Source organism: Rhinoderma darwinii, chromosome 1, assembly GCF_050947455.1.
Source record: "Rhinoderma darwinii isolate aRhiDar2 chromosome 1, aRhiDar2.hap1, whole genome shotgun sequence".
NCBI lineage: Eukaryota > Metazoa > Chordata > Amphibia > Anura > Rhinodermatidae > Rhinoderma > Rhinoderma darwinii.
The window spans coordinates 385643607-385671108 of record NC_134687.1 but is presented as its reverse complement, the minus strand read 5'-3'; the positions used below and the strand labels follow the sequence as shown (position 1 = coordinate 385671108).

Sequence of the window (27502 nt, the reverse complement as noted above, 5' to 3'; positions counted from 1 at the left end):
TCACATAACATTCACTGTAACCTAATAAGTATTTATCTTTATAATCTTGACCATGTTGTGTTATTATGCTGACACCTGGAAATGTTTTACTTTGTAGATATATGCACTGCTGATCCCCCCAGGGGGATAATAAATGAGAAATGAGGAAATGTGTTATTTAGTAATAAGATGAAACCCATGACTGAAAATTCCCCTAAAATAAACATAATGCAAATCTTTAACTCATTTGATAAGCTGCCTGGCCTGGGAATGCAAAGGCTCTTTGTACTCCTTTGTTTGCATGATCTCTCAGTACAGCCCAGAACCTTGGTAATGTCACACGTTATTGTGACGATAGGACGGCAGCAGCAAGGCTATCAGTAAATACCGGCTACTTGCTTTGCATGCTGCTAATAAGGGCAGCACAGAGGCCTGGCGCTTCATTTATATTGCCACATAGTGATCTCAGGTTCATGTGTGACTTTATTAATGGCCATACTGTAGGCGCTGAAGGCCTGAAGACTTACAGAAGGCCCTTAAGCCTGCAGGCGCATTAATCACTATATTATCCCTAGTTCTGGGGGATTATTACAATTAGAAGCTAAATATGGTTTAATTAGTCTTTAAGTTTTTAGTGTTATGTTTTTGCTCACGTTGCATTTCCCAAGCAATTAATGTCCTTATTTCAAGACGGCAAAGAGCTCTGTATCCATATTTAAAAACACTTAGGATTGTAATTGATGGTAACAACCTCATTGCAGTTCTATATGTGAAGCTAAAATAAAAACGAGGGCTTATCATGGTCCGCTTATTATAAATAAGTCTGCTCCGCTCCGAGATCTTCCAGTAATTTAAAAGCACATAAACTAGATGCCACACACCACATTTCACGTGGGCTGCTTGCAATGTACTAGGAAGATGTATGTTTCCTACAGAGAACTACATCACCGTTTGGCAGAGCCTACAGACAAAGTGACTGCAATTACATGATAGGCCCAAAAAGAAGTTGGAGTCACTTATCCATTTAGGGCTCATTCAGACGAACGTGAATAACATCTGTGTGCTGCGCAGGAAAATCACGCGCAGCACGCGGACCCATTGATCTCAATGGGGCTGTTCACACATTCAGGAGTTTTCACGCAGCGTGTGTCCGTTGCGTAAAACTCACCGCATGTCCTATATTGGTGTGCTGTGCGTGATTTACGCATCAATTCAATTGAAAAAAAAAAAGATGTGCTTTGCGAGTGCGTGAATAACGCATACCCTCGCAAAGAACACTGATGCATAACGGACCAGATACGCTCGTGTGATTGTAGCCTTATTCTACAGGCACATAATGATGATAGCGATTCGGCAGTTCGTACTCCTCTATTATTCGGGTTTGAATTGACCCAGGGACACATCTATAGAGTTTGTGTATGTTCTCCTCATGCTTGGGTTGGTTTCCTCTTGGTATAGACAGCCTAAATGTGGCCACATTTTAGCTTCCGTAATATGGCCGCAACACCCAGACTCCATGTGGTCCTATAGAACAAAACTTAGATCTCTGCGTGGTGTCTAGTATTGCACCTATAATACAGACCCTAAGGGCTCCTTCAGACGAGCGTATATGTAGTCCGTGTGACGGCCATTAAAACATGACTCATGTACTTCAATGGGGCCGTTCACACGACCGTTGTTTCAACGGAGCGTGTAAAGGGTCCGTAAAAGAATAGAACATGTCCTATTTTACTTTGTGTCATTCATCCCTCCATAATCTCTAATCTATGAGGGGATCTGTTATAACCCGCCCCGTTTTTCACATCCGAGGTTTGCTACGCTCGTCTGAATACGGCCTAAGGGCTCATTCAGACGAGCGTGATTATCGTCCGTGTGATGTGCATTGAAACAACGCACATCACACGACCCCATTGATTTCAATGGGTCTATTCACACATGCGTGAGATTTTTTACACAGCGTGTGTCCGTTGCGCGAGACTCACTGCATGTCCTATATTGGTGCGTTTTCATGCACCTAGCCGCCAATTATAGTCAATGGGTGTGTGAAAACCACGGACAGCACACGCATGCGCATCCATGTGCTGTCCTTGTTTTACTTATCATTTACATTGAAAAAGAGAAAAAAGATGTTCGTGAAAAACACATGCCACACGCAAAGCACACTGATGTCAAAACGCAACACACACGGACAAATTTAATGCGCGTTTTTTTACGTGACAAAATCTGCCAAGCTCGTGTGAATGTAGCCTAAAATTCAGTCGTATTATTGACTTCTTAAGGGCATGAGCAAGCAACATTTTTTGTCATCTTGTAGAAAAAATCTGCTTTGAAATTTGCTTCCGGGATTTTTAGACAGATTTTTTAATGCACGCATTTTTTGTAGCTTTTTTACGTGCTTTTTTTAGTCAAAAACTGCGTCAAAAAACATTTTAGACAACTGGCACATTTTGTTTTTCCGCATCCCATTGATTTCTTGAAGCGCTCCAAGATAGGGCATTAAAGGCTTTGTACACCTTTGACACGCAGTACTTGCTGTCACTGAACCCGTCAGTCCCGCGGACCTGACGGATTCAGGCCTTAGCGAACGATACAGCTGCTCTGTATACAGAACACAAAGCAGCTGTATCTCAAAAAGTAAAGATCATTTTTAATAAAATGTATTTAGGAAGTTGCACGAACCACACTGATGCACAATTTTATTTTAAAAAACAAAAACAATGTCAAAGATGTACATAGCCTTTAAGCTTTTTTATCTGCGAGCGGACAAAAAACGCTGAGGAAAAACACCTCTTCCTCTCAATGAAGTTAATGTAGGGAGATTTGGAGTGTTTTTTATCGCTAATTCCATTACACGGTCTGGGCTCATTAAAACAAATGCCTGCGGATGACACTCTGCTGCCCGTCTGTGCCGTAATCACGGACCACGTACACAGCTACGGACCGTGTGCATGAGGCCTTATGTGTTTTAGACACTTTTTACACCTCAGCCGTTATGGAAGTGTCTAGAGAAGGGGTAAGAATAGCAGTTACATACGTAAAATGTATTAACAATGTGTGCAAAATACTGATGAAAAGTAAGCCATGAGTTGGGGTGAGGAAGAGAAAAGCATGTTGCGCCAAATTTATCAAGCCATAAATTTGTGCGCTTTTTCATAATACTGATAAATCTTCTCCACTGTGTTAACCCTTAATGACTATAGCGGTCGGTATGGGGCCACGGCCTTATTGACTAGGAGCCCTGACCACCCTCCATATTCACCATTCAAACGATATTTGGATAGCATTGGCGGGGGTCTGTGAGCCCAGCCCCCCATCTGAAGGCGCATGTGTCTATGAAAATGTTACATTGACTTCCCAGTTCACTGACTCCCATGGGTGCTATCTGCCCCCACCTCTCAGTCACATGTCAGAAGATAGAAGCTTCACAGATATCGGCCCTAGTGTGCGAGACTGAGCTATAGGATTACAGGGACCTATGGGTATTTGTGTATATATATATATATATATATATATTATATATATATATATATATATATATATATACATACACACACACACACCTGAAGCTGGGGGTGGAGGGCTACACTGGTCGTCCCCCCTTCATCTATGTATAAGTTAGAAGCATGCTATCCCCATAAATACACGAGCATATATTTTTGTATTATAAACACACACACGCTGTTAGACGCTTTTGGACCCACGTTACTTTGATTGACAGTCAAGCAGCTACTTCTCCATCTTACCGCCCTTCCCACTCTGCCTGCCAGTTAGCTCCTCCCATGCCATCACACAATTGGCTGTTTGCTGCGCCCTGCAGTCCGGGTGGAAGGCTTCCCCAGGAACGACAAGGGGAGAGTACTTATTGGTTGTGGTGTGTAGAAGACGTCATGACCCCACGTTGGTCCAGCAGCGCGGCTATTGGTTGCGATGCGCCGAGCCTAGCATGGTTTGGGCGGGGCTGGTTTCTGGTTAGCTGGAGGAGTGTGAAACCGCGTGTTAATGTAACCAGTTGTGGAGAGGAGAGGGCGGCCCGAGTTGTCTGTGTCCCGTGTACGGTGCTGCTAGAGGGAGTCTCCGCCGAGGCCTGGATCCCGTGCCCGGCATCTACTCTACACTGCGCCCGGGAAAGCGCAGCCGTTGGGGTTTGAGGGAAGTTTGCGCTCTCCGCAGCCGGCACTTTGTTCCTGTGCCCGGGAAGGTGGGGGATGAGCTGCTAATTAGCCGTCGGAACTACGGGCTGTTCTTGTGAGTCTTTGTGTTGTTTGTTTGCCGGCCGCGCAGGATCTCTGCTTCCCACCACCTCCCTCCATCTGGATGTTTACGGATTGCTGCTGGGGCTGCATCCTATCCCACCCAACCCCCAGCCGTGTGCGCTGCCCCCTCCCTCCGGCTATGAGCCCCCGGGGCTGCTGCAGCTGCTGATCCCCCTTGTTGGTTGGGGATTCCCGGATACGCACGCACAGTTGTGGATCTAACGGCTGAGCATTTCCTCGGAGATCGGTGTAAAGTTAGCCGGGAAAGTTTGGTGTAAATATCTGTGGTCACCCCGGAGGCAGAGTCACCCGGCTGGGAGCGCCAGTGTCCGGGCTGCTGGCAGGCTGTCTCCTTGTTCTCCGCAGACAAAGGACGCCCAGAAGAAAGGAGGCGGTAGGATGCTGGGTGGCAGTGCTCGGTGCATTTAGCTCGGTGCCCGGCGTTCTGCTTGGACCATTTCACCTACTGGCATTGGACTTAGGCGAAGTCGAGGAGAATTGAGCTTCAAAGAGGCAAAGCGGCGGCTGGGAGAGCCATGTTTCCCCAGAGCAGACACCCGGTGAGTTGTGTGTGTGTGGTACTGACTGGCCCAGGCAGACACCCGGTGAGTTGTGTGTGTGTTACTGACTGGCCCAGGCAGACACCCGGTGAGTTGTGTGTGTGTTACTGACTGGCCCAGGCAGACACCCGGTGAGTTGTGTGTGTGTTACTGACTGGCCCAGGCAGACACCCGGTGAGTTGTGTGTGTGGTACTGACTGGCCCAGGCAGACACCCGGTGAGTTGTGTGTGTGGTACTGACTGGCCCAGGCAGACACCCGGTGAGTTGTGTGTGTGGTACTGACTGGCCCAGGCAGACACCCGGTGAGTTGTGTGTGTGGTACTGACTGGCCCAGGCAGACACCCGGTGAGTTGTGTGTGTGGTACTGACTGGCCCAGGCAGACACCCGGTGAGTTGTGTGTGTGGTACTGACTGGCCCAGGCAGACACCCGGTGAGTTGTGTGTGTGGTACTGACTGGCCCAGGCAGACACCCGGTGAGTTGTGTGTGTGTGGTACTGACTGGCCCAGGCAGACACCCGGTGAGTTGTGTGTGTGTGGTACTGACTGGCCCAGGCAGACAACCGGTGAGTTGTGTGTGTGTGTGGTACTGACTGGCCCAGGCAGACACCCGGTGAGTTGTGTGTGTGGTACTGACTGGCCCAGGCAGACAACCGGTGAGTTGTGTGTGTTACTGACTGGCCCAGGCTGGGCTTGGACTGCTACTATGGCTGCAATGTCTTTTTGTGTGAAGCGTTCTCTCCCCCAGACATTGGCTTTACATACAACTCATGCCCACATGTCTGCCATCTGTTCTGTGAGGAGGGGGCACTATTAATGTATGCCGCATACCACCCACTCACTAATGGTCCTCCAACGTATGAAACCGCTTGAAATTTGTGCCATTCGTGTAGCTGCAGGATTATTATTATTGTGTTGCGTTTTGCGGTTGCCAATTACTTGTAACTTCCTGGTTGCTGCATGGAGCCAGTGTGTAGTTTTTTGTTTTTTTTCTAAGATGAGAAGGAAAAAAAAATGTGGTCTGTCCCCACGTGGGGGAGAGCACAGCCCCTTGTCTCTTTACCGCCCCCTAGCTGCTGTCGTCGCATTCATTCAGGCTGGCTTTAGACACATGTATCTGGAGGTTCTCAGAAGTGCACACATGGCAGATCATGTACTCCTCTTATTCCTGGGAGGGGCAGATATTATTTTATATATATATTTTTTTTAGTGGACTATCTGTCATTCCTTTTAACACTAATTCTCTCGAGGCCTGAACTGGCTGCCTTCAGGGAACAATAGACTACATTGAAGTTTGTTGTGATACACAATATGCAATGAAATAATTATTTATAGGACTTAGAATACAAACACACATTGTAACATGGGGATGATGGATAAATCACAGGAGAATGTACTTCTATGTTCACAAGTCCTTGTCGGCTGTGGGAACTTAGGCCTAGCAGGCAGATTCCTTACTGGTAGTTCAGTCCTAATGAATAGAAGTGGATTTGTGTTTTTCAACACAGGCGCATTTGGTTGTAAATATGTTATTGGTTATATATATATGTGTGTGTGTGTGTGTATATATATTATGCGTGCGCACACCTCTCTGATTTACTCTAGTCCTACCACGTGGACATGAGGGTGAGTTATTGAGAGTCCTGGCAGCTATTTATATCATGCAGGTCTCTGCTGGGGGTTACTTATTCCTGCTGTATCCGTCCAGAGAACAATATTGGCTGTGTTTGCTGGTAATACATTCATTCTGGTGTTGGATGAGTTAATCTGCATTCCTGCTTTGCTTGGCAAGTCATATGGAAACATTTCTTGGTGGCTTCTATGAGACTATTATGTCTGCTTTGCCTCTAGTATCATTCAAGTGGAAGCTGTATTGAAGTTTTTGTTTTAATATTTAATCTCATTCCTGTCTTTCGGTTCCGCAGACGCCGCACCAGGCCGCAGGGCAGCCATTTAAATTCACCATCCCAGAGTCCTTGGACCGGATAAAGGAGGAATTTCAGTTTCTCCAAGCGCAGTATCACAGGTGAGCATCTAGAATGAGATGAGTACCCCACGTGAGTGTACGTAATCTAGGCCATCAAGTCCACCGTTTGATAGCTGTTCCACCATAACTAAGACTTTCAAGGATCAATGTTGTCAAGTACTTCTAAATATGTGAAGCATTTTAGGGTAAGCCTTTTGGTAAAACGTTCACACCTTTTGTAAGACTGCTTGAGAACGTATATATTGTGCCAAAAACTAGACCCGGTCCCGTCTGAGGAATGCAGGGAAGATTTTGTTGTATTATTAAGGCTTTTTTAAAACGACCCCCAGAAACCTCTAGGTAAAAAAAAAAAACTTTCTTAGGCCCCATGCGTACGACCCTAAAAATCTACCATAATTGTGGACCGGAATTGCGGCCTCCAAACACGGACCCATTCACTTCTGTTGACCGGACACCTTCCCGTATATTTACGGGTAGGTGTCCGTGCTGTAGAAGTCTACCGCAAAAGATAGGACATGTCTGTTCTTTTGCTTTTTACAGGCTGTGCTCCCATACTTTTGTATGGGAGCACGACCCGCATATGCGGATGGCTGTCTGTGGCCGACCGAGACCGCAATTGCGGGCTGTGATTGTGAATGAGGCCATATATGCGTACACCATGCCACATACTGGTGCTATGACTAGGACAATGGTATGTCCTCTATCGTAACATGGTCATGTGGTTTTACATCACTATAAGGGCTAGTTCACACGGAGTTGTTTTTTTTTTAATGCGGAAACAGTGCCAAAAACCGGCCAAAATTGCCTCCCATTGATTTCAATGGGAGTCGGGCATTTTTCCCCTGAGCGAAGGAATTTTGTGGCAGACTTTTCTGCCTACAAAAAACTGAACATACCCGAAGGACACGACCATCATTGCATCCACAGCACTGCACAGTGGGATTATGGCAGCATTGGGCGTGACCAATTTGGAGGGTGGGTAAATTTAAAGGGAATGTGTTGCCAGCAAAACATGATTTTTTTTTTTTTAATTAAACATTTAGTGTGTAGGTGATTAAACATTGTTCAATTTTTTTTTATTTTTTTCACGAGTCAGGAAATAGTATAAATTAGATTCTAATTTATAATATTTCCCATTGCTGGTCACTAGATGGAGCTGAGCTATTCCCAAAATTGCAGCATTGCATGTGGTAAAGCAACCACATTGCTTTTTGCTGCAAAATTGGGAAAAAAGCACTCGCTCTAGTGAGCTCTGAGAATCCCCCCCTCCTTTATCCTGGCTAGTGCCGGGAGAAACGAGGGGTTTTAACGGTCTAACCTCCTACACTGTGTGTCGCCATTTTTTGAGCTAACACACAGTGTAGTAGGTTTACATACAGTAGTAAACACACACAAACACGAACATACATAGAAATCTCTTACCTGCTCCTGCCGCCGCGGCTCCCTCCGGCCCGTCTGCTGCCGCTGGTCCAAGTGCACAAGTCCGGAAGCCGCGACCGGAAGTAGTAATCTTACTGTCCGGCCGCGACTTCCGGTCCACAGGAAAATGGCGCCGGACGGCGCGCATTTAAAATTGGACTGTGTGGGAGCGGCGCATGCGCAGTTCCCACACAGACGGCGTACACAGAAGTGGATGGGACGGGACCCGTTCGCAGTCCCTATGGGACTGTGGCTGCCGTATTCCATGTCTGTATGTGTCGTTAATTGACACATACAGAAATGGAAAAAAAAATGGCAGCCCCCATAGGGAAGAAAAAGTGTAAAAATAAGAAAGTCAAACACACAAATAAATATAAACGTTTTTAATAAAGCACTAACATCTTTAACATATTAAAAAAAAATTTGTGATGACACTGTTCGTTTAAGAATATCTTGTAGGATTTTTTTCCTACAAGTTCTCAGTATTATCAGAGAACTCTCAAAATTAGGCATCTTCAGTCCAGGACTTAAGGCTATTCTGTCATTGTATAGGTAATAAGGTTGTCATTAGTTATACATTGTATCTACAATGCAACATGGATAAATGACATTGGTCATTTAAAGGTCCTAGAAGTGACTAAAGACCTCTCTGCCATATGAGGACCACAGTACCCAATAAAATAATCTTCTGATGCTAGACAGATCTATCTAGCTATATGAATGTAAATGTCACTCTTCCATTCTATACACTATTGAGTCATTGAATGTGAAGGTTTTGGGTGGTAGGCCCGAGGAGCTTTAACCTACGCCCCTGCTATTTACACCTACTTTTGTGGTGATCTGGGTTTACATAGATTTTGTCCAACAGTCAGATCTACATTCCTAGAGTCCCATAATACAATCCTAGCGGTAACTGTGATAGGAGATTGTCTGTGTACATCAGCAGTTCAGGCTGGTATGCTCCGTTTGTAAGCTGCTTCTTGATTTACAATTGTGCAGTCCTTACCCATTTCATTCATTACGTGTTCATTAGGCTGCTGCATTTTTCTGCATCACCAGTAGGTGGCGTTGCGCAGCAGAAGTTTGTTGTTCATCCCGCACTATTGTTTTAAGAATGGTTTGTCCTGTACAAATAAACTTGTCTCCCTTCGCCCAGTGTTGTGTTTTCTACCTGCCTGAGAACTGTCAATATTTGCTCTTCATTTTGTAACAAAATCTTGACTTGAAAACACCAGATGAGTCAAAGCTGTTTACCTACAGGAGTCTGCTTAGCAGTAATAAGGCTTTGTTTAGATAGTAAATTAGTTACTGTTTATAAAACTGGCTGATGCAGACGTAAGTGATGGAAATAGCAGCTCTGTCTCCAATCATCTCACAATTCTCCTCCATTTCTTTTATTGGCCTTTTTGATGAATAATGGCGTGCCTCGTAGTATTGTCCTGCCATCTCTTGGCAGTGTTTTAATGACTCAATTTCCTTTTTTTTTTTTTTTTTATTTTTATATATATTTTTTTTTTTTCCAAAGTGGTTTCCTTGGTGGACTTTAATTTTAATTAGTATCATGGCATTTTGAAAAAAACTATTTGGGAGGGGGTTGAAATACCTTCTATATCCTAGCACTCTGTGAACTTACTGTGAACACATGTTCTTAATCAGGAATCTCATATTTGTTCCTTGATCTAATTACGTGACCCTTTTTTAATATTTTCTAAGTATGCTATGTTGGCTTTAGAAGGTCTGCAATTTGCCGCTTAGTTTTGAGCTACCAAAGTTCTCTGGCTACCCAGCAACATTGCTATAGATGGCACTATCTGACAGCGTGCAACGCCAGAGCATACAGTAGTGTTGCATAAGGCCACACGATACCTGCTCGAGTTTTGGTTGTCCCAACTGTACCCAGTTCTGAACATATGCTGACTGGTGGCAAGTTATTGCGGTTTCCTAGAAAGATATTTTAAGGGAGCTTTCCACGTGGGGGGCAACGTGACCCATGTAGCGTCAGTCTTGGCATATGCTTCTTTCAGGCATGTGGTGCTATGTAATTAAGACTGTCCTCCAATTTGTTTTTACCACTTAGAAGTGTTACTTGGGCCTAACGCTTTCTTCAGTTTAATGTTCTTTTGTAATGCAGTCATAAGTTTTTATGTATTAATCTCATGGTTCTGGATAGCAGCGTTTAGGAGCTACCTCACTAGTACCTCTCAGGCACAACCTCTACACCACATGTCAACAGTGAGATTGTGTACTTACAATGTCTTTCTAGTGGAGTCCCTTGTGCACCTTATCAGTGATAATGGATGACCACTCCTTTAAGAGCATTTGTTGGCCACTTCTCTAAAGTACTGTAACTTTCAGGATTCGGGAAGTTCAGCTGTCCTTCAATTTATGTATATGAAAACATGTTCTTGTTTAAAACTTGATTCATTTATACATGATTTTTTTTCTTCACCAGCCTTAAATTGGAATGTGAAAAACTGGCAAGTGAGAAGACAGAGATGCAGAGGCATTATGTGATGGTACGTTGCCTTCCCTTACTTTATTTTTCTTTATTTTGTTACTTCGTTTGATGTAGTCACCTTCTTTTTTTTATTTTATTTTTTTCTCTACAGTATTATGAGATGTCCTATGGACTTAACATTGAAATGCACAAACAGGTAGGTTTTTATTTAGTATGGCATGGCCTAATCTTTTTGAGTTGTACAGCAATTATATAATCTGATGGTAAACTGCAGGTAGTGAAGTTTGTTTGGGATTGATTTAAATTGTGGCTGGGTTGCTCACTAGAGGTAGTCTTCGCTATCTAATTTTAGAAGGAGCCATTTATGTTCCTGTAAAAATGTCAAACGAGTTAGAAGCACTTGTGACATTAAACATGCCTTAGGTAGTTGGGAGTATTGGTTAATCCATTCTTCATGTGTTCTGGGAAGGTAGAATGGACTTGACCTCTGAAGGTGTCTAACATCTCTCCCCTGTTCATGTTTATTGCTCACATGGTAAGTACTTAGCCACTTTTTCCTTGCTGTATCAAATTCACCATGTAAACTTGTAAAATCTCAGCACTTGAGAGGTACAAATAGGTCATTGGTATTGGATACTTGATCTACGGGAGTTTGGTTTGCGTGTTCCCATAAAATTCTCACTTATGACCACGATAATGGTGAATAAAAAGAGTATTGAACTGGAACAAGGCACTAAGGGCCTCATAAGAGAAGAGCAGCTAAATGATTGCTCAACCCAGAAGACCCTCAATTGAGCTGGTATTGTCTGCCAAAGAAAGCATTAATAGCGGGGTGTAAGTATTCCGCAGATATGCTGACTCTTTTTTTCATCGAGATGATGGTACAATAAGTCTTTAAGAAATCGATTGCCTCTTAAAAAAGATTATCATTAGATGAAGTTGCACAGTTGGACACATTTCAAAGTGCAACAATACACTTCGTGCTTGATGTATATGTGCTACTCCGTCTAAAATTCTTGTTTCATTAAATTAAAGAGCATGGCTGACCGGCCAGGGCGCAGCAGAGAAATTGATTAGTTCAGCCTTCAGGTCTTGAGTATATTCAAAGACCTTCAGCAAGCAATTGTAAGGAGCTGAGCTTCCGTGGGGGGTTGTCTTCGTCTATATGTGGCTGTAGGGTAGACATTAGCATTCACATATCTGCTGTAAATGGTTCTAAGAATGATGCTTTGTTCATTAAGATCACATGGGTTCTCGTGGAAATGAATTGTGATTCTCTTCTGAGTGCGCTCGCTGTAACACGGGTCTGCCCTTTGTTTTCATATAGGCCTCTTAATCTACATTTTGGTTGGTGCTGGTTTTATACTGGTGATATTCTTAATGCCTTGAAAGAAAACTAACTCTAAAATGGAACTAAGTAGCGGTTATCTTTGAAATAGCGGGCCTTGTGACGTTAAGAGTTTAAATGGGGTCTCTTGCTTTGTCCATTACTGGAGAAATGAACCTCTTTATAGGTAATTTATACAGTTTTGCAGGTACATGCTGCACGCCGAAGACTTAAAAAGAAGGATTCTGACTTGGCGCTCATCGATTGTGGCAGCTTTCACCTCTTTATCCTTCACAAAACCGAGCTTGAGATGTTTTCTTCGGTTGCAGCCCTTAATAATTGTAAGGAGACATTTGGTAGCTAGTAATAATTCTTATTAAAGCTGGTGACGTGTGAACCCCAGGGTGCGGGCAGGCTCAAATTGATGCTTTTTGCTGACTGATCACCAGCATGGCCTAAGTGCTCATTATGTTGTAGAGAGGGCCTTTGGAGCACTCATTACGTTTGACAGGAATTCTCTCTAGGGGAAACTGGGCATTAGCTAGACTCCTGACAGGCTGAAATTATTCCTGCTTTATGGCTTATAACCAAATGGTAGCAAGGAATCATCTGGGGATGCAAAAAAATGTCATTTCTGACAACATCTTTGTTACGGGGAGATGGGAAGAGGGGCAGAGGAAACCCATAGAGACAGCGTTCACATTCTTCTGCTGTGTAGAGGCTTCACGTACATCTTGTGAAAGCCGTCTGACTACTGTCATCTCTTAGCACTACCATGCGTGAATGGGACATGTTCTTGGTAAATATGTGCAGGTGATTTCTTCTTTACCAGCTGGTTTCTTTGACTGTTTGAATATTCCTTATGATGCCTATACACACCGCAGAAATCTTTTCTTCCCATGTGACGCTAGCGTTTCTCCATCTGTAGTATATAGTGTTTATGCCTGCAGTATTATGTAGTGCTTTTGTCATTTTCATTATGTGCGATGCCTTATCCTGAAAGAGGCTTTAGTGTAAGATGAGATCCCCCTCCCACATGGTCAACTAACCCCCGGGAGATTGCTTACAGAGTCTATTGAGGAACCGTGAAATTGTCCTTGGAAACTGTATTCTCTTGCTGAAGTGATAGGTCAGGTCTTTGTTTCTGTGTGTGAATAGGGAGAATGTTTGGGACCTGCCCTATAATGAACATTTTACACGTCCCTGTAATTTTGACCCTCTAGCCAACTGTATTTTGAGGGCTTTGTTTTCTGGTATGGACAGGCCCTGAAGAATTTATTTCACTTTTTGCCTATTCGGGTTAATTGCTTAACCCCTTAATGAACAGTACATTTTAAACCTTAATGACCAAGCTATCTTTTGCGTTTTTCCACAATCTCATTCCAAGAGCTATAACTGTTTTATTTTTATTTTTGCATCGACCTGTCTGTATAAGGTCTTGCTCTTTGCGGGACAAGTTGTATTTTTTAATAGCACCATTTTGGGGTACATAAAATGTATTTAACTTTTTTTGTTGGGGTAATGGAATAAAAACCCATAAATATTGCCACTTTCTTTTTTTTTTTTTTTGCTTCTTAGACTTGCGCTCTTTACCGTGTGGTATAAATAACAACTTCAGTGGGTCATTACGTTTGTGGCGATACCAATTTTATACAGATTTTGTCTGTTTTACTACTTTTACAAAGTAAAAACACTTATTTTTTCCCCCAAATTAATTGTTTGTCGCCATGTTTTAAGAGCAATGATTGTTTGATTTTTACACCGATGCAGCTGTACGAGGGCTTGTTTTTTGCGGGATAACTTCTAGTTTTTATTGGTACCATTTTGGAGTACATGCGACTTTTTGATCCTGGCTTAAAAAAAAATGTGATAAGTGATGAACAGAAAACTGCAATTCTGGCATGTTTTTATTTAATTTTTTTTTTTTACGACGTTCACCGTGCGGGTTTAATAACCTGATCACTTTATAGGTGTGGTCGTTACGGATGCGGCGATACCAAATGTATGTGAAGTTTTTAATAAACAAACTTTTTGATAACTTCACATAGTGAAGTCCCCTAGTGGGACTACAAGTAATCTTATCGCTTTTATAGTACACTGTAATACTTCTGTGTTGCATCATGTTATCGCCCGTCAGTGTAAAATTGACAGGCACCTGCTAGGTCATGCCTCAACCATGGCCTAGCAGGCATCCACTACAGGCAGACCTGGGGGCCTTTTTTAGGCCCCCGGGCTGCCATAGAAGCCATTGGCACCCTGCAATTGCATGGTGCCCATGGGGTGAGAGGGATCACTCTCCCTCCAAAACCACTTGGATGCGGCACTCGCTATTGTGCGCAACATCTAAGGGGTTAAGCGGGTGAGATCTATGTTGAAATCGATTCCGCCAGTTAGTGCAGGTGTCCGGCTGTCTTTAGACCGCCCGGCACCCGCTTTAGCCGGCACAGGACTGCCGTGCTTATTTCAGAGCGCCGTGAAAATGCGGTACTCTGGCATAAGTACTTTAACGGCTGCCGTTAAAAGGCGTATTGGCGGTAGTTAAATTGGTTGCTTGAAATTATTTTCCCAGAAACACCACTTCTGTGCATGGATGGTATCTGGTACTGCAACTCAGCCCTGTTTACTGTAACAGACTGTATTCTGCTTATGTATTGGCAGGGCAGCAGTGGGGCACACCCATTTGACAAGGCGTGGTCACACCCTGTTAGATTATTCGTACATTTCTAGGAGGAATAAGTGCAATGGCACAACAGAGTTCTAAAATGTTGTTCCAGAATTGGAATTAAAGGTTGTCCAGTCCCTAAAAAGCTGATGGCCTAGCCTCAGGATAGGCCATCAGTAGTTGCTGGGTCAGGGTCCGACTCCAGGGATCCCCCTCTGATCAGCTGTTTTGATGGGGCTGTAGCGCTTGTACGAGCACTGCTTCCCCATCATTTCTACTTGCTCACTGAGTCTTCAACATGCATTTAGCGGCGATTCATAGGTATTGCAGCCTTTTTGTCCCATTTTCTCCGTCACTGAGGTCTTTGAGAAATTGCCTGTCACTTACTAACGGTAGTATTCTGATATTTGCTTGCTATAGGTTTCCGCTTAAGTAGTCCTATGTCATCTGTTACTAATTGTAGCCTGTAGTATTTTTATGTCATGACTGATGTCTATGAGCCAAAGGATCACTTTGAGACCACATGACACCTGCCTGATCGCTGACATTTTCATATGCGCAGTTAGTGAAAGTATTTTGAGTAATGCCAGTTTGGCATTTTTGTTCTCCCTCAGCCCTCACAAAGTTTGTTCTCTGTATTGTGAAAACAATGTGATGTCTCAGACTTGTCAGGCACTCAAGGGTTATCATGTTTCAAACTTTGGTTGAAAGTTCTGACATGCTAAAGATGTACAAGAGCAAAACTCTTGAGATCTTGACAAGGGTCTTCTGCTGCCAATTGGCTTTATGTCAGCAACATTTACAGCTGCTGGTGAGCTAGACATTATTTACTGTTTGTGCTTGAACTGCTGGGAGATGTATTATAGAGGACATTGGGGTTAGTGGACAACATTCATTGACTGACAATGGTTTTTCTCTTATTTCGTATTGGAGAACATTTTCTATTCAGCAATTTTGCTGCAATATCTAACACCTCATGACCGTTGTGCCACTCGGGCCTATTTTGACGGCATCTGAGTGGCACCCAATAGTCTTCACGGACCCATTCACTTTAGAGGGTGAATCGGGTTCGTAAAAAATTATCAGTCTCCGATCCGAGGAAAGCTAGAATATGTCCTATCTTTCCTCGGATCGCTGACGGGGCTCGGCCGGCAAACACTGTCATGTGCATGAGGCGTAATACTGGCAAAGTTGGCTTACTATCAATATTACCTTTATTAAGTTTGTTGCATGAGTGGGGGATGTGTTGCTCCTTAAAGGCAATGTGTTGCCAGAAAAACATGTATTTTTTTTAAAAATTAAACATTTAGTGTGTGGGTGATTAAACATTGTTCACATTTTTTTTATTTTTTTGCACGAGTCCAGGAAATATTATAAATTATTTCTAATTTATAATACTACCCATTTTTGGTCACTAGATGGAGCTGTTCCCAAAATTGCAGCATTGCAACATTGGGTTAAAAGCCCTCGCTCTAGTGAGCTCTCAGCATCCCCCCCTCCTTTATCCTGGCTAGTGCCGGGATAAACGAGGGGTTTGAACGATGTAACCTCCTACACTGTGTGTCGCCATTTTTTGAGCTAACCCACAGTGTAGTAGGTTTACATACAGTAGTAAACACACACAAACACGAACATACATTGAAATCTCTTACCTGCTCCTGCCGCCGCGGCTCCCTCCGGCCCGTCCGCTCCGTTTGCTGCCGCTGGTGCAAGTGCACAAATCCGGAAGCCGCGACCGGAAGTAGTAATATTACTGTTCGGCCGCGACTTCCGGTCCACAGGAAAATGGCGCCGGACGGCGCCAATTTCGAATAGGACTGTGTGGGAGCGGCGCATGCGCAGTTCCCACACAGACGCCGTACACTGCAGTCAATGGGACGGGAGCCGTTCGCAGTCCCTATGGGACTGTGGCTGCCGTATTCCATGACTGTATGTGTCGTTAATCGACACACACAGAAATGGAACAAAAAATGGCAGCCCCCATAGGGAAGAAAAAGTGTAAAAATAAGAAAAAGTAACACACAAATGAATATAAACGTTTTTAATAAAGCACTAACATCTTTAACATATAAAAAAATAATTTGTGATGACACTGTTCCTTTAAAGAGAGCCTATTACCTCTCATGTTACGTCTATTTCAGTAAATAGTCATAGTCCCCATGAAATAACAATTATCGAGCATCTTTTCTTAAAACTGTGTAGTTCCTGTTATTCCTCCAAGAACTGACTAAATTCACTACTGGATGTTACCAATTGGGGGGGGGGGTCTCTACAAACTGACAATGTCCAATCCGTGCTGACCATGAGATTGTGTAAAAATACGCTCCTATGACAAGGGGAATGGTTACACCAGTTGTCAATTTATTCATAAACGTCAAGGAGGAATAACCGGAAGGGAACAGTGTTAAGTAAATATATTCCTGGGATTGTTATATTGGGAATACTAGTATTTACTATAATAGACTTGTCAGGAGAGGTGACAGGTCCTCTTCAAAGGGACTGTACAAGACTACAAAAAAGGACTCCAGTGATTGCGCGATTGAGACTATATTGTCGCACACCCTATTCAGGTGAGAGGGGCTGAGCCTCGGCACCAGCCTATGGCCAAGAGTCGAAAATAAAATACAACTCCTTTTTTTTTTTTTCCTCCTATTTCTCCTTCATTAATCTTGGCTTGGACACCAACCCCTGAACTGAACAGATTGGAATGTATTCCAGAAATAGTGAAGTTCTTACGTGTACTGATTGTTTTATTGGTTTAGGGGAAATGCTTATACTCTTAATTGGTGAATAAAAAAACGTAATGTGATGGGTGCTAGAGAAGCTTGTGTATTTTAATTCAATAGTTGAAGCTTTATATCTGTGGATACTACGGCTGAGCTATATTGGTATATAAATGAAAGAAACAAAAGTATGTAGGAAGGGCGTGCGGAGAGAACGGTTCTTAATCCCAAATGCTCTTTAAGAACCAACCTCTGCAGTTTGTCATATCCCAGTTAATATGGCAGTAAAGAGGAGATGAATGTGGCTACTTTCCTAAGCCTTTTACTCAGGAGACCTGTAAATTTGATTGGCTGCTACAATTCCAGCAGAATCATTCGATTTTGAGAGCAATAGAGAGATAAGATATCCAATTACCCAAATGATTTGCAGGGTTAGCCAACGTTGTCATGGAGACACGAGTTGGAACAAATTAAATTTTGAGCAATAAAATAATTTTAAAGCTCATTTGGGATCGGAGAAATTTGGCAGTGGCATATACCTGAATTGATTCTTAGCCTGACATGCTGTTTGACATTGATATACTGCAGGGACTATGGCTTCCAGATCCATCGGATTTAACTTGGTAAGGAATGATCCATTAAAAATTCACAAATACACCTTGTCATTCACTTTCAGCACGTTTGTCTAACGCAGAAGGAAGTTTGTTTAAAAACTTCACAAAATAAAAACCGTTTTTTTTTTTCCTGTTAATGTTTACAATGATGTATTACATTTGACTTTGCTTGTAATATTAATGGCCTGCCTTTTAAAAACTGGAGATGGGGCTGCACTGCTGTGTTTGTGTGGTTTCTTCTTAACCAATCAATTAATGGATTCCTGGTTTACATAATGAGTGCCAAGCATTTAAGAAGAGTGGCGTGGATTTAAAAAGGAGGAATGCTCTGCACAGACCATTCCCCCCCCCCCCCCCCCCTTCCCATATGTCTGCTGTTAGACAGATGGAGATGAAAATTGCTCTGAGGTCAATAAGCCATTTGCAGCGTTCTCGCTGCCTTCGATTTTTCTCTCATCCGCCACACAGATTATCTCAAATGATTCAGTAATGACAAAAAGTGCAACATTGACCTTTTATTCCTTTGTGGTTTACTATGTTGCATAGTATAAATGGCAGGAAGTCCATTTTTATGTCTGGGAGGACTTTTGAGCTATTGAGCCAAGCCTTTTAACCCCATGTCAGTAACTGAGGGCCTGCTGTGCCAGTATAGTGAATGTAGGTGGTGTTTTTTTGTTTTTTTTTTGTCCCCCCCCTTCGTCCATCCAGGGAATTTGTGTTAATCCTTAGAATTTTCTAGAACCCCAAAAGCCCATTTGACAGTGTGTTTTGCTGTTTCAGGAGATATAACAAGAGATAGATGCTTAAGTGGGGGCACGCTTTATCCTTTGGCATTGTGAAACTTCTTCACAGAAACACATGCACTATGCCGATATGCTGACGTACAGAGGTCTCCCATCACAAGTCTGGTATATAGCTTTTGGCCGAATGTTTATTAAGCCGACTGCTATATCCACTGACTTATCCATAAACGTGCAGACTTGGTTCGATGGAGCCTGTGTCTTATTGCCGTAAGGAGACAAACTGCACGCTCAGCAGCTTATCTCCTGGGAAACAGAGGTTTGGCACGTTAGGCCAGTTTGAACACCTCCATACACTATGTTGGTGGACTCGCTGCAATCTGTGGGTTCCAACAACTATTTTCAAAACTACAACCGTAAGGCTGGTTTCACAGACAGAAATACTGCGGATTTTGCGTGAGAAATCCTCAGCGAATTACAGTCCGTCATTTGGATGAGATTTATAAATGCTGCAAAACATTTTCCGGCTAGAAGTCGGAGCGTGTTGAAGTTTTTTTAAACCACACCATGCTCCTTCTGTTCTGAGTGTTTACTGTAGATTTTAGCCTGTTCAATGTAGAAGGGGTGAAATCTTCAGCAAAATTTGCACATAAAACGTGTATTTTGCTAAAGAAATGCTGCGGAAAAAGCCGCAGCATTTCCATCCCATGTAATTCTATCCTGCATCACTTTGTACTACAGTTTTTTTTAACCACAGTACTATAGTCTGAGCATGCCTCAGCTTATTTGCTGCTTCATACAGAATGATAGGAAAAAAAAAAAAAATGTTGTCCCTCTATATAAAATCTGTGTATAGCAATGTTCAGTATGGCTTGGAAGTTGTATGAAGCCATAAGCTGCCCATGTGCATGAGGCTGCCGGTGGCGAAAACTCTGCACAATCCAATTCAATATGACACTACTTTTTGTTACTTGGGGATTAATAACTAAATAAGGAATACACCCCATGGTCATCTGACTATTGCACTGCTTTGTCAAATATATCACACTTCTAAATGTCATGAGTGTCAAATGTGAAGGCTTTCACGTAATGCTTTAAACATTGACCTGTTGCTTCGCTTGTGTTCAGAGTAGGCGGCAAATAGACTTTCCTCTAAGCTCCTTGCTTCAACTTCCAGAATACTGCGGTTTCTTCCTACTAACTTCAATGGTCCTTAACATAGGAGGACAGCTCTTGAATGGAGGGCACTGCTACAAGCTTGTCGTTTGCAAATAAACCCTGATCATCGTTCCGATAGCTGGAACCAATGAGTGAAGTTGCGATGCTGTCCTTTGATAGGCTGTACACTTGAGCCAGCTATTAAAAATGAACACACTTGAGAGAGTCGGCATTAGGAACATAAACAATTAAGGGCTCTTGAGATGTTCTGAGAGCTGCCATACAGATACAAGAGTCTTTTCCTGACATTGTAGGCTGTGCTTTATGGTGCCAAAGAACTTGGACAATTATTACTATTCTGTCTGCCAGAGCTGCTTCAAGCATGAAGGATTTGGTTTATTTCTGCTGATCTTGATTTGCGGGGCTGAATATACACGTTACGGATTTGTTCTCTAGCTGTAAAAGCACTCAAAATGCAACAGATACAGAATTGCTGAAACACTGCACTTGACGATATTTTTGCTGCACATGCTAAGCACGGCATTTTGTCCCTTTTTAGCACATGCTGGCTCATTTTAATGTTTGTGCTTTTCTGTTCCTATTACTGAATGGAAAAACTTAGCGTAGATGTGGACTGAGCATAAGGGTACTTGAGTAATTGTTTTGCGAATTGCTAGATGTGCAGGTTGCAGTTTCTTTCTACCTTTGACACGCTATAGGGGTCGGCAAACTGTGGCCTCTGTGCCACAACTGGCACGTGGGGCATGGTTTCCTGGCACACTTCCCTCCCTGTACCCAGCACCGTTGTGCGCTTGGTGGCGCTCAACACAGGAAGAGCATCTCTTGGCAAGCGCACAATGCAGCACCTCTTTCCTGGTGGTCCGCACTGCCAAGTCCCGGCGTTCAATAGCCATGGTATCTCCTGTCTGCAGCTGGCCCGAAAGTTTGTTAAAGATGTTGAAATTGCGCTTCTCTCATCTGAAACTTTTTTTTTTTTTTTGTGCAAGTGCCAAAATAGCCTTGCTCTTAAAGTCGTAAGACTATTGATAAACTCGACTTGCTGTTTCATGTTTTGTAGCCAAAACCAATCTGAAGTGTCTTTTTGTGATACTTGACAATGGAGATTATTATTTTTTTTCTGTTTACTTACTTGCTTTTTCTGCCCTTTCTCTCAATCACAGACCGAAATTGCCAAGAGACTGAACACCATTTGTGCACAAGTCATCCCATTTCTTTCTCAGGAAGTAAGTACGATGCTGGCTGCTAAAGTGCAATTATGCTACTTCTGTTAGCAAATTAGTTAGCTTTACAATGTTAATTTTATCGCGTTGCATAAGTGTGAAGAGCATCTGTTCTAGATATGGTGTGTGCAGCCCCCTGCTTCTTTACATAACAGATTGCAGACCCGGCTCTCAATAGAAAATACACATGCTTCATATATCATGTACACTTTTCTAATTACTTTACAAAAATATCTGAATTCTGCATATGAGGAATAGAAAACTTGGGTTGTGTGTTTTTTTTTTAAACTATATATACCATTCCTCCCCCCCTATAATCAATATTTATCACCTATCCACAGGGTATTGATAAATATCTGATCGGTGGGGGTAAAACCACTGGGACCCCCACCAATCACAGGAAGGGGCTTACCTTGCTGTTCCTGGGAGCCCCATAAGAATGGAGCAGTAGCATGCATGCCCAGCCACCGCTCCATTCATCTCTATGGGGCTGGTGGAGATAGTGGAGCGGCAGCACCATAGAAATGAATGAAGTGGCAATAGAGCATGGGCACTAGCGCACCATTCCTATGAGACTCCCAGGAACGGCATGATAAGCCCGTTCTTGTGATTGGTCGGAGTCCCAGTGGTCAGACCACCACAGACCAGATTTTTATCACTCTGACCCACCTGCAGTTCTTACAACCATAATCTCTATAGAACCCCTATATCTCTTTAAAATCTGAATGAAATGACCATATCAACTGTAGCTTTTGTGATTACTCTTTGGCACTTGGGAGAACTGGTAGAGCAATTTGTGACTCCATAGGTCAAAACCGCTCAATGTTTTAGCCCCAAATGTTCAGGCATCAAATCTCCGGACATGGGAAAATTTTTATATAAGATGGTGGTCGCAACTGAACAGAAGCTACTAGATTATACATAATACAGTTGGGAAGAAAGGGAGACTATAGCAGTCAAGGTTCTAATGGAAGCACATTGGATACACCCTTTCTTTCTGCAAAGTGCCCCATCTTTATTCATTCTAAAGTCCTTTTTTAAGAGCCTGAACTAGACGTCTTTCTAGGGTATTCATGTATATTTCGGAAGGTGAACACACAGGCTTTCAGAATGCCTCCTTGTTAGCAGGGTTACCACTCTGAACTACCACATGTGACATTTCATTCAGGGATGCTTTTTTTTTTTTTGTCTATTCTCTGAGAATAGCTGCATGAATAATATTTCTCTTCCCCTGTAGCATCAACAACAAGTGGCTCAAGCTGTCGAGCGTGCCAAACAAGTGACAATGGCAGAGCTGAATGCCATCATCGGGGTACGTGGCCTTCCAGGTCTACCTCCTACAGTGTGTATAACCAGCTTTCTTTACTTGTTTAATGTCTCACATAATGTTCAATGTTTGTCTTTCCTAACCCTTTATACTATCTAACCCACCAGTCTTACTGGAATAGACTGCGCTGCCTTTATTTGTGCACTGAAATATCAAGACCTGATAAAGATTTTAATTTAATTTTTAGGAACATTTTTGTAATTTCCATAAAGACCTGTGCTGTTCCCAGGTTATTCCAAAGCAGTAAATAATTGTAATTTATTGGTTTTATTTCCTACCTGTATGTACTGGTTTCCTTCCTTGGGCTTCAACACATACTCACATTGGGTGCCAACTGTAATTATAGGGATGTAGTCACCTAATTCTAAGTTATCCTCTTGCTGCACAGCTTCACCTTAAGATTTGTACCAGGCTTGGCGGCTTCTTAAATGATGAATCCAGTAGGTTAGTTTACAAAGGCGGCACTGTGTGGCGAGGCAAAGAGGATTGCAGTGAGCTAATGAATGAGCCTGAGGATTAAGGCCATTAATGGAATTTGTAGATGATAATATGGGAGAATTGAGACCTCCCACAAATTGGCTAAGTGGCCCCTATGGTTAAATGGGTGGCACAATTAAGTGGTCTGAAGGTTAACTCATTTTAGGTTGTGTGTTGGATAGATTTTGCACTGCATACTGTTTTTCAATGTGTTAGAGATTAATGCTTTGGTGATTTTAAATGATTTATTGCATATGCGTTTTATTTGACTACTCTTCTATTTTTATTTTTTATTTCAATACTGTGGACACTGAGAATAAGCTCTGACTTCTTAGTGCCTCCCAAAAAAGCCTGGAAATAACGGTTATTGACAAGTCAATGGGCAGTGAAAAACACAAATATTTTAAAGGGGTTGGCTGAGTATTAAAGTAATCGTGGGAAACAGTGGGTAGTCCCAAAAGAAAGAAAAAAATAAAGTGCATAGTGGCGTGTCTTGGATTTATTAAAAAAAATAATAATAATTTACCCTGCCGGGCTGCTGATACACAAGGAAAGCCTTGGTAACCGCTATTCTCTCTAACATAGTCACAAGCAAAGGCCGCTAATGCAGCTCTCCAGGGTGGGGACCCCTCCTAGCTACTCTATATATCTTTGCTGCAAGTGACGTGGGGGAGGGATTTTCGGGCCAATGGCTGTAACGTCTGAATTTTTAGGTTTGTTTTGGCATTAGGTTTTACTATTTGTTCATGAACCTAAAACATTTCTACTAAATGTGTATTTTGGTCAAGAATCTTACTATTACTGAACAAGTTTAATAGTAAGACCATTCAAATCCTGGCCATTACTGGCTTGAATAATAACTGCTAGTCGCTGGGAACCAGATTATAATAGCCTGGTTCTAATTCCTGGGTTGTGACTGAGTGAGATATCCAAAGAACCTAATAAACATCTTTGTCATCTCATTTGCGCACCCTATTATGTATAGGTGACGGTGCAGGGTGTTAAAACTCCCCTTTCAATGACATGGTGCAAATTGTTCCTCACTGCTGATAGAAATTGTTTGCCATACCCCAAGGGGCTATTTCATCAATGTCCATTTCTGAAATATGGAGCTGGATTGAGCAGCTTGTCTGGGCTTATATACTTAATTGCTCGACATGATGGTGTCTTGCAGGTTTTAGTGGATCGCCCCCTCCCCTCTCCATGCTCTTTAATCTGTTTATTGCTTAATGCTGCCTCAGTGTGACTGTCAATCACAAGTTATTTGTTACGCATTAATGAACTCGCTGAACCGTGCATTCCTCCCCCTGTGTGAATTTAATTATTCCCGCCACATAAAGTCTAGAGTATTTCTGCCGGGTTTCTGGCCTCCCAACACAGGCAGACAGAAGTAGCCGAGTCAAGGAGCTGTCCTTTCTGATTTTATTCATGTGAGCGGCTTGAGCCGATTCAGATTACTCATTTATCAATTTATGTTAATTGCTTGTGAGAAGATGCCCTGCTGGTCTTTATGGTTCCCTCAGACACTTTGTAATGATAATTAGACATGCTGCTGTATGGATTAACAGTGCCATAGTCCAGTGACGTCTGCAGACAATGGGACCAGTTAATCCATCTGTGCTTAAAATTACATCCCAACTGGAGACTGAGGGAAAAAAAACAAAACATAAAAACGCGGGAGGATTAGTGCTGATAAAAGAATGAGTCTCAGCTTGAAAACTCTCCTTTCATCAGTTTCTCAATTGCAGATCTGCAGTTGGTTTGCCTGTGGTAAGCCATTGGCAGTCAATTAGGTGAAATAAACTGGGAGGGTGACCTTCATTTCCTTTTAATAGCTTTTTCCTCCCTGAAATGGGGAGCTTCAGTGGATTTTCAGCTTACGTTTTATTCAAGCCGCTTTATTACACTTGACAGCTTAGCCTTGCATAAACATTCCCTCCCCTAACCTTCTTCACTCTGCCACCCTCCCCCCTAAACACGGCTCTTCATTTACATCGCCCACTCCCCAAATGGAGAGCTTATTTTACATCTGAACCGCAATTGAACAAATGTAAATCAATATACGTACTCCAATCTCTACGCAGGATAAATGAAACAGGTCGTCGTGCACAAACATTAGTATATTGGTGTCTTTGATCTTCCGCTGTTGAAACGGGTACATTTTTCATCTTTGCCCTCTTTGAACATATGCAAATTGAAAAAAATCGTATCAGTCGTTTTTTGTTTTTTCCTTGGGTGATCAATAACTATATAGAGCCGTGCGATAAGTCTCTTCTCCGGCATATTCTTTCCTTGCTTAAAAGAGCCTTTGTGCATCCTGCGGAATCGCGGGAGCATAAAATTGAGTTGACAATTGGCTGGACCTTTGCTCCCCTTCATTGAAAATGCAGTGTGTCAACCTGTATCCCTGGAGGGGAGGAGATTTGAGGAGCGGCAGCTGCATTGGAAGTATGCACTGGCCGGTTTGATAGCAGCTGTCAGTATTGTTGAGCAGGCAGACTTGGTAGACAGAACAATAGAGGGAGGGGGGCCATGCTCCTGAGGAGCAGCGTCTTTCACACCAGACAAAAAGAAATAGTAATTTAACGGTTTAGACACCTATTAGGAGTGTGAAAGATCATGCGTTTTCTCATGCAAATAAGCCAGACCTAATTCTCCCCCTATCAAGTTTGGCTCCGTTTCCCAGCAGCAGATCATTTCTGATGGCGGTGTGTGAAATATTTCTGTAAAGAAATAAACTAAACATGTTTTGTTTTTTTAAATGTAATCCTTCCTCCCCCAAACATATGTCCTATATAGGACTAAGATAAATGTTGCTATGAGACGTTTAAGGCCTTATTCGCACGATTGGATGACGGCACACTAAAAGTAAAACCATTAAGTGCTTGCAGAGGAGAAAAACTGATAAAACACGTAAACCACAATGATGCAACACAGACCTTTTTTGTGTGAAAAAGGGTCTGGTTTTTTTTGCAGACATCGGGACCCGCTCTTGTGAATAAGGCTTCCACTGCTCATCTTTTCTTTTTTTTTTTTTTTGGGGAATAGAAATGATTATAAAAAGGTGCTTGAGTTTTTTTAGTTTTTTTTTTTTTTTCGTTCCAATTTTTTTTTATTCTGGTTTTGTGTGGTTTGTTTACATAAGATGCTCATGTCTCACCATGTTAGCTGGCAATCTGCATTTCAAATGGGTGGAATAGGTTTGCTGGCACAAGACCTTACACCAGCTCTGATTTCTTACATCGTGTTTTATGATTGAGCGTTCTCTCAAGTCTGTTTGCCTGCTCTGAGCCAGCATCGGTGGATTGAGTTGTCTGTCTCCTAACCGGCTCGCTTTGCATCAGGTGATTGGCTAAAGGATTAGCAAGATGCTGGTTTATTTTGCTCCTTGGCTGTGGTTGCCAGCTATATCTTTGGATGGTAGTGTGTGAAGCTTAAGAGGATGAGGTTAACCTCTTGAGGGCTTATTTGTGAGTATCTAGTTAATCCTTGGAAAGCCTATAAATAACGAGGTTGTGTATATTGTCATACAGCAGGAGGCATGGCATATTTTATGGCAGGTGTAGTAATACTCTCCCCAAATTTTAGCATTGACTTTTCCTCAGATTTGTATTTTTTTTTGAAGGTCTGTATTAATAATGAAGGATTGAAATGGTCGTGGTCATCTGAAATTAATCCTAGTCTGCTTTGATCTCCTCTCCAGTTTGTAATCTGTTGGCTTTAGTTTCCAATCCCTAGATTTAGTATCAAATATCCACTGCAGACTGCTTCCGTAGTGCTGTCTCAATATTGGGTGTAGTATTACATGTGTTAAATTCAGCCCAATAATCTGCTCCCTGCAACTATGCTGTACCCTGGTGCATATGGATGTTTCGTCTTGTAGTTCCCATGTGATCTCTGCCTTGCTGGTGTATGTGGGCGGGAGGTGTTGCAAGAGGGTTATTGGTGTGAAGACTTAGTATATATGGCTGCTGCTTGCTGCCATCATTTAATATTGCTCCTCTTGAGTATGTGTTTATTTCCACTGTTTGAAGTTGTATGTGCTCATGAGTTTAGTGCTGTTTGCTATGTTTGTTTATACATTTTTAAGGCACACCGTGTTCAACTTTATCCTGCTACTTTTAGCTTTATTTTTTTTTTTTTTTTAGCAAATCACTGGTTTATAGGTTTTTTTTTCTGTATACTTAGGTGGCAAATGTACAAGTTCTGTCTGCTCAACATCTCAGCCGGCTCAGCCAAGTTGGTAGTTTTTTTTTGTTTTTTTTAAATTATCTTTGTTATATCAATTCCCACTCCTCCTTTTCTGGTTGAGTGTAAAGTATGGTAACCCATTGCAACTAACGGCTATTCTGCTGTCAAAGGGTTTGTACAAGATTAGAAAAACATGGCTACTTTCTTCCAGAAACGGTGCCGCTTTTGTCCATGGGCTGTATCTGGTATTGCAGCTGCAAAGCCAGATACAGAAGATGGATGAGAATAGTACGGTTTCTGGAAGAAAGCACCAAAGTCTATCTAATCTCGTATAACCCCTTTAAATAAGTTAAGTACTATGGGTTAAATAACCTGCAGAGTGTGTTT

The 27502-nt window shown here is 42.5% G+C and overlaps 1 protein-coding gene across 9 annotated transcripts in view; it reads left to right on the top strand.

Moving 5' to 3' along the window:
• Positions 1 to 3860: 3860 nt before the first annotated feature.
• LOC142652732 (transducin-like enhancer protein 1) overlaps positions 3861 to 27502 on the top strand; it is a 51073-nt gene continuing 27431 nt past the window's right edge. For 2 of the 9 annotated variants that reach the window (XM_075828426.1, XM_075828420.1), the window contains exons 1-7: positions 3862 to 4792; positions 6717 to 6817; positions 10650 to 10713; positions 10807 to 10851; positions 21061 to 21123; positions 22358 to 22432; positions 27113 to 27163. In XM_075828426.1, coding sequence (XP_075684541.1) covers positions 4769 to 4792; positions 6717 to 6817; positions 10650 to 10713; positions 10807 to 10851; positions 21061 to 21123; positions 22358 to 22432; positions 27113 to 27163 — 423 coding nt within the window. In that variant the 5' untranslated portion in view covers positions 3862 to 4768. Of the gene's footprint in view, positions 4793 to 6716; positions 6818 to 10649; positions 10714 to 10806; positions 10852 to 21060; positions 21124 to 22357; positions 22463 to 27112; positions 27168 to 27502 lie in introns of those variants that run through there. The other 7 variants (XM_075828437.1, XM_075828431.1, XM_075828413.1 and 4 more) reach the window with 6 other exon arrangements.